Genomic DNA, 13,873 nt, shown 5'->3' on the forward strand with positions numbered 1-13,873 from the left:
GGCAGCACACAGTCTGGATGGAAGGATCTTAATTGTGGTCCCTCTCTTTTGAGCCCAACCCGACGGATACCTACGGTAGATCGGGGAAAACCACCGTTCAGGTCGTGTTGTCGGCGGGGCCGGGAGGTGCTTGCGCCTGATGTACTCTACTGGGAGCCTTGTAGGCTCAACACAAACCGTTAGCGTCATTACCTTTATTACTATTACCACAAGAACCCTTTCATTAGCAACTCTGAGCCAAGCACGAACTCAGTTACCTCTCTATTGTATATCGTAAATAGTTTAGCAGGCTGGACATGGAGGTCTTAGTCTTAGTTTCTAGCTTTAACGTACCCTAATCTCTTCTAGTTATTTACTTTTTAGGATGGTAGATGATAAAGGCATCGTGAGCGATGGCCAGCGTCTTGAGGGTCATTCCAAGACCCGGGCCGCCGCCCACAACCAGGTGACGGGCAATATTATACCTACCTCTTCTCTATTCAATTCTCTTCCTTCCTTCTTTCTGAATATTTAATTCCGTTTTTTATTAATATCTCACTTGATTTTGTATTAGTTATAAGTTTTTATAATGCTGCACAAAAAAAGATATCAAATGGATGTAAACAAATAGAGCCCGCCTCCACGTGGCGGGACACGGGCAACGGTGTGAGTGGGGACGGGAGCCGGGGTGGTGTCACTTTCAGTCACATCGGCCTCCGGACCCATTCACAGCGGCTATATGGCAACATACGACCCACCATAAGAAATTAGACGGTGGGTCATAAAAGATAAGCAGCTAGTGAAAAAAAAATAAAGAGTAGGTGGTCTCGGCGCCTGAGGGAGGAAATTCTTAATAACGTCCTCTTCCAGTGTTTGTTTTAGAAGCTCTGATGTCTTCCTCATTATTCTTGATGTCGGGTCCTCTTCCTTTATTAATCCCCCTACTGTGTGTGTTGCAGCGAACGGGTCGTACCAGCCGGGCATGGAGCCGAAGCGCCAGCGCACGGCCTACACGCGCCACCAGATCCTGGAGCTGGAGAAGGAGTTCCACTACAACCGCTACCTGACGCGCCGCCGGCGCATCGAGATCGCGCACACGCTGGTGCTGTCCGAGCGCCAGATCAAGATCTGGTTCCAGAACCGCCGAATGAAGTGGAAGAAGGACAACAAGCTGCCCAACACCAAGAACGTGCGCCGCAAGACGAACCCGGCGGGCGCGCCCGTCGCCGCCGCCTCCGGGGGCAAGGGGAGCAAGTCGAGGGCCAAGGACGCCGGGGGCGGGGGCGGAGGGGGCGGAGGAGGCGCCGCCGTAACCGCCAGCGCCAAGAGGACGGCCAACAGGTCAGTCTCTCCGGTCTGTATTTCTCACTAAGGTGACGAAAGTCATGGAATACCTCCTGAAGTCTAAATCTGTATCTTGAGCAAGCAGTAAAGGAAACAAAAGAAAAATTTGAAGTAGGAATTGAGATCCATGGAGAAGATACAAAAACTTTGACGTTCGCCGATGACATTGTAATTCTGTCAGACACAGCAAAGGACTTGGAAGAGCAGTTGAACGGAATGGGCAGTGTGTTGAAAGGAGGATATAAGATGAACATCAACAAAAGCATAACGAGGATAATGGAATGTAGTAGAATTAAGTCGGGTGATGCTGGGGGAATTAGATTAGGAAATGAGACACTTAAAGTAGTACAGGTGTTTTGCTATTTGGGAAGCAAAATAACTGAAGATGGTCGAAGTAGAGAGGATATAAAATGGAGACTGGTGATGGCAAGGAAAGCGTTTCTGAAGAAAAGAATTTTGTTAACATCGAGTATAGATGTAAGTGTCAGGAAGTCGTTTCTCAAAGTATTTTTATGGTGTGTAGCCTTGTATGGAAGAGAAACGTGGACGATAAATAGTTTAGACAAGAAGAGAATAGAAGCTTTCGAAATGTGGTGCTACAGAAGAATGCTGAAGATTAGATGGGCAAATCACATAACTAATGAGGAGGTACTGAACTGAATTGGGGAGGAGTTTGTGGCACAACTTGACAAGAAGAAGGGACCGGTTGGTAGGACATGTTCTGAGGCATCAAGGGATCACCAATTTAGCATTGGATGGCAGCGTGGAGGGTAAAAAACGTAGAGGGAGACCAAGAGATGAATACACTAAGCAGATTCATAAGGATGTACGTTGCAGTAAGTGCTGGGAGATGAAAAAGCTTGCACAGGATAGAGTAGCATGGAGAGCTGCATCAAACCAGTCTCAGGACTGAAGACCACAACAGCAACAACAGTGCTGTAGCTCAACGTAGAGTCCCCTGCAGAAATACTGAGTCTTACTGCGTCTATAGCGGTCCATAACTGTAAAAGTGGTGCCAAATCGAATGGCTCTGAGCACTATGGGACTTAACATCTGAGGTCATCAGTCCCCTAGAACTTAGAACTACTTAAACCTAACTAAAGACGATACACACATCCATGGCGGAGGCAGGATTCGATCCTGCGACCGTAGCGGTCACGCGGTTCCAGACTGAAGCGCCTGCGTGCCATGTAACTCAGGCGGAACGAGGGGACCAGCCCAGTATTCACCTCATGCAATGTGGAAAACTGCCTAAAAACAACATCCGGGCTGGCTGGCACATCGGCCCTCGGGCCCTCACCGTTATTCCGCCAGGCGGATTCAATCTGGGGCCAGTGCGCCTACCAGAGGCCAGGTACCTAGAACTTAGAACTACTTAAACCTAACTAAGGACAATACACACATCCATGGCCGAGGCAACATTCGAACCTGCGACCGAAGCGGTCATGAGGTTCCAGACTGAAGCACCTGCGAGCCATGTAACTGAGATGGAACGAGGGGACCAGCCAAGTATTCACCTCGTGCGATGTGGAAAACTGCCTAAAAACAACATCCAGGATGCATGGCACACCGGCCCTCGTCGTTAATCCGCCAAGCGGGGCCAGTGTGCCTACCAGAGTGCAGGAAGCAGCGCGTCAGCGCTCTCAGCTACCCTGGCGGGTATTTCCACACATAGCACATTCCTTCAAAAAGAACTCCCTCACACTTATATCTATACTCGCTGTTAATAAATGTCTCTTCTTCAGAAACGATTTTCTTGCCACTGCATGTCTACTTTGTATACCCTTCCTACTTCGACGATCAAACTCATACTATTTTAAGTGTGTCATTTCCTAGTTAATTCCCTCAGCATCACTTCATTTAATTCAACTAAATTCCGCTATCCTCGTTTTGCTTGTTGTTCATCTTATATCTTTCAGGACACGGTCCATTCCATTCAACCGCAAGGCCACAGCGAAAAGTGGTGCCGTTGCAGCATTTTCTACACCAGCTAATCTTCCGACTGTGTCGCATAAATGTCTGATTCTATCATTTCGCTAGCCAAACCATTCGTTCGAGTTGTCCAGAATATTATTCAAACCAAACGCGAACAGTTGTTGCCCGGTGACACGTCGCATTGTGATCCATAAAAATTCCATCGTTGTTTGGGAACATGAAGTCCTTGAACGACTGCAAATACTCTCCAGGTAGCCTAACATAACCACTACCAGAATGAGATTTTCACTCTGGTGCGGAGAGCGCCCTGATATGAAACTTCCTGGCAGATTAAAACTGTATGCCGGACCGAGATTCGAACGGGGCCGGACCGAGACTCGAACTCGGAACCTTTGCCTTTCGCGGGCAAGTGCTCTACCATCTGAGCTACCCAAGCACGACTCACGCCCCGTCCTCACAGCTTGAAGTTTGGAAGGCAGGAGACGAGGTACGGGCAGAAGTAAAGCTTGGGCAGCTCAGATGGTAGAGCACTTGGCCGCGAAAGGCAAAGGTCCCGAGTACGAGTCTCGGTCCGGCACACAGTTTTAATCTGTCAGGAAGTTTCATAACCACTTCCAGTTAATGATCGGTGCAATTGGACCAAAGGTTCCAGTCCACTCCATGTAAACACGGCCCACAGCATCATGGAGCCAATACCAGTTTGCACAGTGGATTGTTGCAAACTTGGATGCATGGCATCGTGGGGTCTGTGCCACACTCGAACCCTACCATCAACTCTTACCAGCTGACAACGGGACTCACCTGACCAGGTTTTCAGTGGTCTAGGGTCCGACTGATATGTTCACGAGCCCAAGATAGGCGGTGCAGACCATGCCGTGCTGTTAGCAAAGGCATTCGCGTCTGTCGAATGCTGCCGTAGGCCATTAATGCCGAATTTCCCCGCACTGTCGTAACAGGTATGTTTTTCGTACGTCTCACATCGATTTCGGCAGCTATTTCATGCAGTGTAACTTGTCCGTTAGCGTTGATAACTCTACGCAAACCCCACTGCTGTCGGTCGTTAAGTGAAGGCCGTTGGCTACTGCGTTGTCACTGGTGAGAAATAATGCCTGAAATTTGGTATTCTCGGCATGCTCTTGACACTGTGGATCCCTAATGATTTCCGAAATGGACTGTCCCACGCATGTAACTCTAACTGCCATTCTGCGAGATGGAAGAAAGGAAGATATTTAAAAAAAATCCTATGTCCTAAAGTCCATAACAACAAACTAATCGACATCAGGAAGAAACTCTTTCCCACATAACCAGAAAACTCACAAGCAAACTGATTTGTATACACTCATCCTCAGAATGAATCCAAAATTAGTAACCAAAAGAATTTCAGACTACTTCCGCTACAGAAAAAACCAAACCGAATTGTTTTAAGGAAACAGGGAATGAATTAAAACTGGAAAAATAACCGACAATATAGAGAGGTTCCAAGTCAAAATCAAAACCAAACGAATTATGCGAATGTCTGAAGAAGAAATGAAAGCAATAACAGAAAGAATGAAATAATACTGGTCTAAAAGAAAAGCGTAGAACTCAAATAGCCCACCCAACGTAGATCATAAAATAAAAAGTCGAATACGAAAAGAAATTCGTGTAGCCGTAAATTTTTGTACATTAGTGGAAGAACAACGTACTAAATACCCTGTCAGGTTGGGTTTTAGCGTGGGAGTGGGAAAGAAGTGTGGCATTTCAAGGTATCTTTCTATCTTTTCCTCGAATAGCTCGAAAACCGCGGTCTCTAGCAAAAATGTATTCCGGTATTGAATTGAACTACGTTAAATGTCCTATAGTGAAGGTCCAATTCATTTTTTCCCAGTACTATCAGTTTCCATGTTGCAGAGGATGGAAAAATCGCAGGTTATTAAAACAGAGTTTAATATTAAAGAATTTGACGTTTGCTGTTAAATGAAGTGGGTTAAGAAGAAATATTAAATGTGTGTACCATATACAAGGACAGTAGAACCGCAATTCATACCAGTATTGTACATACGAAATTAGCTCTGTCTGTTACGCTTTCACGACTAAACCGTTGAACTGATTTTGATAAAATTAGGCATGGAGATAGCTTGAATGCTGAGGAAGAACATAGGCTAATTTACAAAGTGTGTGTACAGCCTCTTTTTTCATTTGAAGAATATGTGGAACAAGCTATTTATTCTTTGACTTTTGAACTTACTGGATCCAGAAGCCAACGGACCCTGGATCACATCTATGAGGGGCATTGTCTGTTGATTGACGTAGGCCGACAAGAACATATTTTAATCAGAAAAGTGATAACACTTCGTGATTTTAAAACAGACAAGACATTCATCATAGACGATTGTTTTTTATTAACTCATGGCTGAGAATTTCGCCTGGTCACGCCAATAGTTACTCCGCGGCATTCTGTAACTACTCCCAACATCATATCACATAGCACTCATATACATCAGAAGATGCAACTTAAAAGTTTGGAAACTGGTTGGGTGGGTCAGTAATTGACTTGAATAAATACGGCTACAGCAGACTATTGCACTTTTCATTCAGTTTCGTATTTAATAATTTTAATACCCGTATTAAAAAATTTTGTTTACTGTATGAATTGTCAATGAATCACGTGTATTAAAACGGTTCTAAGGCGACAAAACGATAGCAGTCTAGAACTGTGCGTTCAGAACTAAAACGAATAACATACACTCCAACGTTAATGAAAAACGTATAGTTAACACGTGGAGTCTGCGTGCGGTAAATCAAGTTATGTAATCAGACAGAGCTATGTAATACTTAGGCAAGTACAGCAGGAAAAATGCCGTACACTGAAAACAATGTCATAGAGCCGTAAAGACATTACAGTCACCGGTAATTTCCAAGAATGATTGCCTCTCGAAGTCTCGGGGTCCAAACGATACATATAGAACTTGCGATCCTAAATTGATCAGTCGACTTTGGTGGCGGATGTTATGACTATGTTTACGGTGGTCTCTACAGCAACGACAAAAGAAGAGCGTTACAAAAATACTAGTCATTACAAAGGAGACGACTTACCTCTGTCGTTGTCGGTATTGTCATCATGTGAAAGTCCATGTGATGTGTATGCTACGGGAACAGTTCTCTTTTTGCCATTAATTCGCGGAGGTGTGTAACTTAGAGCAACTAAGGGAACGACGGAAAACAGATAAAAATGACGATCACAAATAATTGATCATAACCTCGCCACCAGAGTCGCGTGATCGATTTTGCATCGCACTTTCGATGTGTATCGTTTGGACCCCGCGACTTCGAGAGCCAATCATCCTTGGAAATTACACAGTCACCTAATAAGAAGCTTAAATAGACCACTCATCTAGAAGCGGGAATCTCTCTATCGGCTGCTCATGTAATCCCAGCTCTCAGCAAGAGGAATAATAATTATTCTTGCCATTATTTTCGGAGGGGTGACTAAATCAAGCACTGTACTCTTCTTGCCTTGAGTATGAACGTATTGACTTCTCATTGCACCGTCTCCCACTGTTTTATAAAAATTTGAACAATACTTCCTGTTACATGGTCAAGTTTTCTTTTTCTCTGAAACTTTATTTTTTTTGATCGGTGTCTTCATCTTCTCCTTTCCAAGCCGTAGCCTCATTAACGGACGTCTGACACCGTACCAAGCTTTTCCACGAACACTTCGGTCGTGACTGAGAATGGCGTTGAAACTTTTTTCCACTGTGGCTCCCTGACGGCACTCAGCTTTCAATAACAGCGGTTATCGGACATTCTGTACGTGACAGCGCCAATTACGCCGGTAAATAGGGCGGAAGGCGAGCAGTTAATGGCTTGATGAGTACATCTGGACCTACGAGTGCATCTACTTACATACTCCGCTAGCCACGGTACGGTGCGTGGCGGAGGGTGCACTGTCCCAGAACTAGTCATTTCCTTTCCTGTTTCACTCGCAAACGGAGCAAGTGGAAAACTAGTGCGGATCCCCAACACTCGAGCAGTAATCAAGATGGCGTCGCACTAGTGTCTGTATGTGGTCTCCTTTACACATGAATCACACTTCCCTAAAATTCTCCCAATAAACCGATGTCGATCATACACTATCCTTACTATAGTCTTTACATACTCTTTCCACTTCATATCGCTTTCTCGAGTTACGCGTATATATCTAATCGAAGTAGCTGTGTCACACAGCACGCTACTATACTCCGAATACTATCTACATCTACGTCAATACTCTGCAAATCACATTTAAGCGCCTAGCACCTTCACAATTCTCTGTTAATCCAATCTCGTACAGCGCCTGGAAAGAACGAACACATGTATCTTTCCTTACGAGCTCTGATTTCCCTTATTTTATCATGGTGATCGTTTCTCGCTATGTAGGTCGGCGTCAACAAAATATTTTCGCATTCGGAGGAGAAAGTTGGTGATGGGAATTTCGTGAGAAGATTTCTCCGTAACAAAAAAAGCTTTTGTTTTACTGATGTCCATCCTAAATGCTGTATCATTTCAGTGACAGTTTGTCTCCTATTTCGCAATAGTACAAAACGTGCACCCTTTCTTTGAAGTTTTTCGATGTACTCCGTCTATACTATCTGGTTAATATCCCACACTGCGCAGCAGTTTTCGAAGAGGACGGACAAACGTAGTGTAGGTGGTCTCCTTAGTAGATCTGTTCCATTTCCTAAGTGTCCTGCCAATAAGATGCAGCCTTTGGTTTGCCTTCCCCACAATATTTTCTATGTGTTCCTTCCAATTTAAGTTGTCCGTAATTGTAATTCCTAGGTATTTAGTTGAATTCACAGCCTTTAGATTTGACTGATTCATCGTGTAACCGAAGTTTAACGGATTTCTTTTAGCACTCATGTGAATGACCTCACCCTTTTCGTTACTTAGGTTCAAATGGTCCAAATGGCTCTGAGCACTATGGGACTTAACTTCTGAGGTCATCAGTCCCCCAGAATTTAGAACTACCTAAACCTAACTAACCTATGGACATCACACACTTCCATGCCCGAGGCAGGATTCGAACCTGCGAACGTAGCGGTCGTGCGGTTCCAGACTGAAGCGCCTAGAACCGCTCGGCCACACCAGCCGGCTTTACTTAGGTCAATTGCCAATTTTCGCACCACACATATGTCCTTTGTGAATCGTTTTGCAATTTGTTTTGATATTCTGATGGCTTTACTAGTCGGAAAACGGCAGCATCATCTGAAAAAACAACCTAAGACGACTGCTAAGATTGTCTCCGAAATCGTTTATATAGATAAGGAAAAGAAAAGGGCCTATAACACTACCTTAGGGAATGCCAGAGATCACTTCTTCTTTACTCGATGACTTTTCGTCAGTTACTACGAACTGTGATGTCTCTGTCAGGAAATCACGAATCCAGTCACATAACTAAGATGCTATTCCATAGGCACGAAATTTCACTACAAAACCCCTTGTGTGGTACAGTGCCTAAAGCCTTCCGGAAATCCAGAAATACGGAATCAATTTGAAATCTCTTGCCGATAACAGTCAACACTTCGCGCGAGTAAAGAGCTAGTTGTGTTTCACAAGGACGATGTTTTCTAAATCCGTCTTGGCTGTGTGCCAATAGACAGTTTTCTTCCAGTTAATTCATAATGTTCGAACTCAATACACGTTACAAATTCGTACTGCATATCGATTTTATCGATATAGGCCTGTAATTTAGTGTATTACTCCTACTACCGTTCTTGAATAATGGTGTAACGTGTGCAACTTTCCAGTCTTTAGGTACAGATCTTTCGTCGAGCGAAGGGTTGTATATGATTGTTAAGTGCGGAGCTATTGAATCAGCATACTCTGAAAGGAACCTAATTGGTATACAGCCTGGACCAGAGGACTTGCTTTTATTAAGTGATGTAAGTTGCTTCACTACTTCTAGGATATCTACTTCTAGGTTAGTCATGTTTACAGGTGTTCTTGATTCGAATTGTGGACTATTTACTTCGTCTTCTTTTGTGGAGGCATTTCGGGTTTGTTTTTCGTGCTCATCTACAGTAACCTACATTTTTGTGCATTTAAATCCAGTTGCCATTCATCACACCGGCTATAATTTCTAAGTCGTCTTGTATCCTCTTACAGTCACTCAACGACGACGACTCCCTCTACACCATGGGATAGTGAGCAAGCCGGCCGCTGTGGTCGAGCGGTTCTAGGCGCTTCAGTCCGGAACCACTCGACTGCTACGGTCGTAGGTTCGAATCCTGCCTCGGGCATAGATGTGTGTGACTTCCTTAGGTTGGTTAGGTTTAAGTAGTTTTAAGTCTAGTTGATGTTAAGTCCCACAGTGCTTAGAGCCTTTTTTTTTTATATAGTGAGCAAACATCCGTAGACTGCTGCTTATCTTGTGGGACAGATCATGTATGGGTATAGAAAATAACAGCGATCCTATCGCACTTCCTTGGGATACTCCTGACTATACCAATGGCTCTGATAAATATTCATCGTCGAGTATAACGCACTGAGTTCTGTAACCTAAATGGTCTTTCAGCCACTCACATATCTGGGAATCTAAACCGTATTCTCGCATCTTCGTTAACAGTCTGCACAGTGGGTCGGAGTGTCAAACGCTCTTCCGGAAATCTAGCAATACGGAATCTGCCTGTGGCTTTCCTTCCGTAGTAGGGTAACACGTGCAAAAACAGCAAGCTCAGTTTCGTTTGGGCGATGCTTTCTAAATTCGTACTGATTTGTGGACAGAAGCCTTTGTGTATCAAGCAAATTTATTACATTTTAAGTCAGAATGTGTTCAGTACAACTTACTGTGTGGAATAGTATGAGGCGGCACTCTCTTACCGGTGTGAAGACAGGGCAGCCCGGCGTTGGGAAGAGTAGAAGTGGCCGACACGAGTGCCTAACATGGACTAACAGGGTGGCGGAAATTGAAACTGTCTATGCGGACGGTGTGACGTCATGGACTCATAACCGAGGCCTACGAGAAAGACAGGCCGCGGTGCGCACATCACGAAGGTAGTCCTGCGCTCGGTCGCTCAAATCAGCAGACAAACTACGTTTCTACACCTGTTAACTCGTAACTAGGCGTGTCCGTACGAACGAAAACTGAATCTTCTGTTGGAATCCGCTATCACGGAATCTTACTGTTATTAGTCCTATAGTGATGAGAAGTCCTTGGGCCTACTTATAATTTGTTACGGCTGTACTGGCGTACAATAAAATAAAATCATGCTAAAATGATTATCAGTTGCATAAGGCACCACTTCCAGCATGTAATGAGTACTGTTAAGCAGAAGAGAGTAAATGCTATAAAGAAGCCGCTATACCGTTTATACCGAGTATTGATCTTAAAGTTTGCTCTAGTACTGTTAATCAGTAAGACTTCATAATAGCCGATTCCAGTGGAAGGTACAATTCTCGTTAGTACTTACACGCCCAGCTGGGAGTTGACAGGTTTAGAAACGCATTTTGTCTGCTGTGCTGAGCTGAGCGAGCGAGTTCAGGACTACCTTCGTGACGTAAGCGCCGCGGCCTGTCTTTCTCGTGGCCCTCGCTCGTAACTAGCAGCTCTGGATCGCGCTCTCTTTACAAGCCAGGTTAATACTGAATTTTATCGCGTTGAAATACTTAATTGCATAAACAATCAAACTTTGTCCCTGCATGATAGAATATCAGTTTAATAAGTCACAGCTGCCAAATACTAACGCGTATTCTTTTCAGACTGATGGAAAAACTGGTAGAAGCCGACCTCGGGGAAGATCAGTTTGGACTTCGCAGAAATGTTGGAACACGTGAGGCAATACTGATCCTACGACTTATCTTAGATGAAAGATTAAGGAAAGAGAAACCTACGTTTATAGCATTCGTAGACTTAGAGAAAGCTTTTGACAATGTTGATTGGAATACGCTCTTTCAAATTCTGAAGGTGGCAGGGGTAAAATACAGGGAGCGAAAGGCTATTTACAATTTGTACAGAAACCAGATGGCAGTTATAAGAGTCGACGGACATGAAAGGGAAGCAGTGGTTGGGAAGGGAGTAAGTCAGGGTTGTAGCCTCTCCCCGATGTATATTGAGCAAGCAGTAAAGGAAACAAAAGAAAAATTCGGTGTAGGTATTAAAATCCATGGAGAAGAAATAAAAACTTTGAGATTCGCCGATGACATTGTAATTCTGTCAGAGACAGCAAAGGACTTGGAAGAGCAGTTGAACGGAATGGACAGTGTCTTGAAAGGAGGGTATAAGATGAACATCAACAAAAGCAAAAGCAGGATAATGGAATGTAGTCGAATTAAGTCGCGTGATGTTAAGGGTATTAGATTAGGAAATGAGACACTTAAAGTAGTAAAGGAGTTTTGCTATTTGGGGAGCAAAATAACTGATGATGGTCGAAGTAGAGAGGATATAAAATGTAGACTGGCAATGGCAAGGATAGCGTTTCTGAAGAAGAGAAATTTGTTAACATCGAGTATAGATTTAAGTGTCAGGAAGTCGTTTCTGAAAGTATTTGTATGGAGTGTAGCCTTGTATGGAAGTGTAACATGGACGATAAATAGTTTAGACAAGAAGAGAATAGAAGCTTTCGAAACGTGGTGCTATAGAAGAATGCTGAAGATTAGATGGGTAGATTACATAACTAATGAGGAGGTATTGAATAGAATTGGGGAGAAGAGGAGTTTGTGGCACAACTTGACCAGAAGAAGGGATCGGTTGGTAGGACATGTTCTGAGGCATCAAGGGATCACCAATTTAGTACTGGAGGGCAGCGTGGAGGGTAAAAATTGTAGAGGGAGACCAAGAGATGAATACACTAAGCAGCTTCAGAAAAATGTAGGCTGCAGTAGGTACCGGGAGATGAAGAAGCTTGCACAGGATAGAGTAGCATGGAGAGCTGCATCAAACCAGTCTGAGGACTGAAGACCACAACAACAACAACAACAACATGCTATAGTTCTTTAATTCTGATTATTCGACGAGAAATATGCATTTTTCTTTTTATACTTAAAAATTTCCACTCCTTCTGATATAACCAGACTATAGCTTTCTTTCTATTTCATGAGGGATAGTTAAATACATATTCAAGACAGGCAAAAACACAGTCTCGCGTCCCACAACAGAGGAAATAGTATAAAATGCCGGACACCTCTTATGGTTGTCGTTGGTACACATTTTTCATCAGTCGCTAGACTGAAACAACGGCCACGAAAAGTCATTTGTTCCTAGATACTCTATCCTTCAGGTACAACACTCTTCCTTATGTTTCATCTCTATTTATGTGGATACCACATAAGCACAAGGGCAATTGTAGAAGAGGAGAAATGGAACGATCAGCTGTTGCAGAGCATGCTTTCCAGCCAGGTAACCACCATATTCGTTTTGAGGAGACGCAAGTACCGGGTGATCAAAAAGTCGGTATAAATTTGAAAACTGAATAAATCACGGAATAATGTAGATAGAGAGGTACAAATTGACACACATGCTTGGAATGACATGGGGTTTTATTAGAACCGAAAAAATACAAAAGTTCAAAAGATGTCCGACAGATCTTCATCTGATCAGAATAGCAATAATTAGCATAACAAAGTAAGACAAAGCAAAGATGATGTTCTTTACAGAAAATGCTCAATATGTACACCGTCATTCCTCAACAATAGCTGTAGTCGAGGAATAATGTTGCGAACAGCACTGTAAAGCCTGTCCGGAGCTATGATGAGGCATTGGCGTCGGATATTGTCTTTCAGCTTCCCTAATCATGCCGGTCGATCACGATACACTTGAGACTTCAGGTAACCCCAAAGCCAATAATCGCACGGAGTAAGGCCTGGGGACCCGGGAGGCCAAGCATGACGAAAGTGGCGGCTGAGCATACGATCATCACCAAACGACGCACATCTGTCGGACATTTTGTGAACTTTGTTTTTTTTTGTTCTAATAAAACCCCATGTCATGCTGAGCATGTGTGTCAATTTTTACCTCTCTATCTACATTATTCCGTGGTTTATTAAGTCTTCAAATTTATACTGACTTTTGTATCACCCGGTACTAGCGGCCACAAGCGGTTTTTACGAAAGGCTCTACAGGGAGGCAATCGAAATCGCCAAACGCCCCAATAATAAGGAGGAGGGTGTGAAATTAAATGGTATATGGATGCCGGTGTTGAAGAAGATGTGTACCACCCGTCCACTACTTGGGTGATGGCAACGGCGATCGACCGCAGCGGACAGCGGCCAATTGCACTGACGTTTTAAAAACACGTGACGTCACGCCGCGGCGCGGGAGCGCGCGGACAAGGAATTTAGCGGCAGTCAGTAGCGAGCCAGTGGGTGTGTTGGACCTTCCATCGAGCTACAGACCCCCTTGAAGATGTCCTCCGCAGACGGGGACGAAACGTTGGGAATTGACACAGAATTCATCAACAGACCACGGCACAACAGCCCGGATAATTATAATGGACATTCTATTTATACTGCCGAAAAAAATAGTACACATTTTTAGAAGTTTCCAATTCACTCAAGATTTCGTTGCAGCAAGAGTGCGCATAGAGTATATGAAATGATTATATTTATAGATCAATGGCACAATCGGTCCTGAGGTACTATTTATTGATCCATGTTGAAA

At 43.9% G+C, this 13,873-nt stretch overlaps 1 protein-coding gene across 1 annotated transcript in view; it reads left to right on the plus strand.

Annotated features, from left to right (window-relative positions):
- The window catches only part of LOC124718708 (homeobox protein Hox-C4-like), an 84,423-nt gene that overhangs the window by 27,503 nt on the left and 43,047 nt on the right, over window positions 1-13,873 (plus strand). Inside the window, exon 2 of the mRNA XM_047244329.1 lies at window positions 939-1,320. Coding sequence (XP_047100285.1) covers window positions 939-1,320 — 382 coding nt within the window. The remainder of the gene's footprint in view (window positions 1-938; window positions 1,321-13,873) is intronic.

Source organism: Schistocerca piceifrons, chromosome 10, assembly GCF_021461385.2.
Source record: "Schistocerca piceifrons isolate TAMUIC-IGC-003096 chromosome 10, iqSchPice1.1, whole genome shotgun sequence".
Taxonomy (NCBI): Eukaryota; Metazoa; Arthropoda; class Insecta; order Orthoptera; family Acrididae; genus Schistocerca; species Schistocerca piceifrons.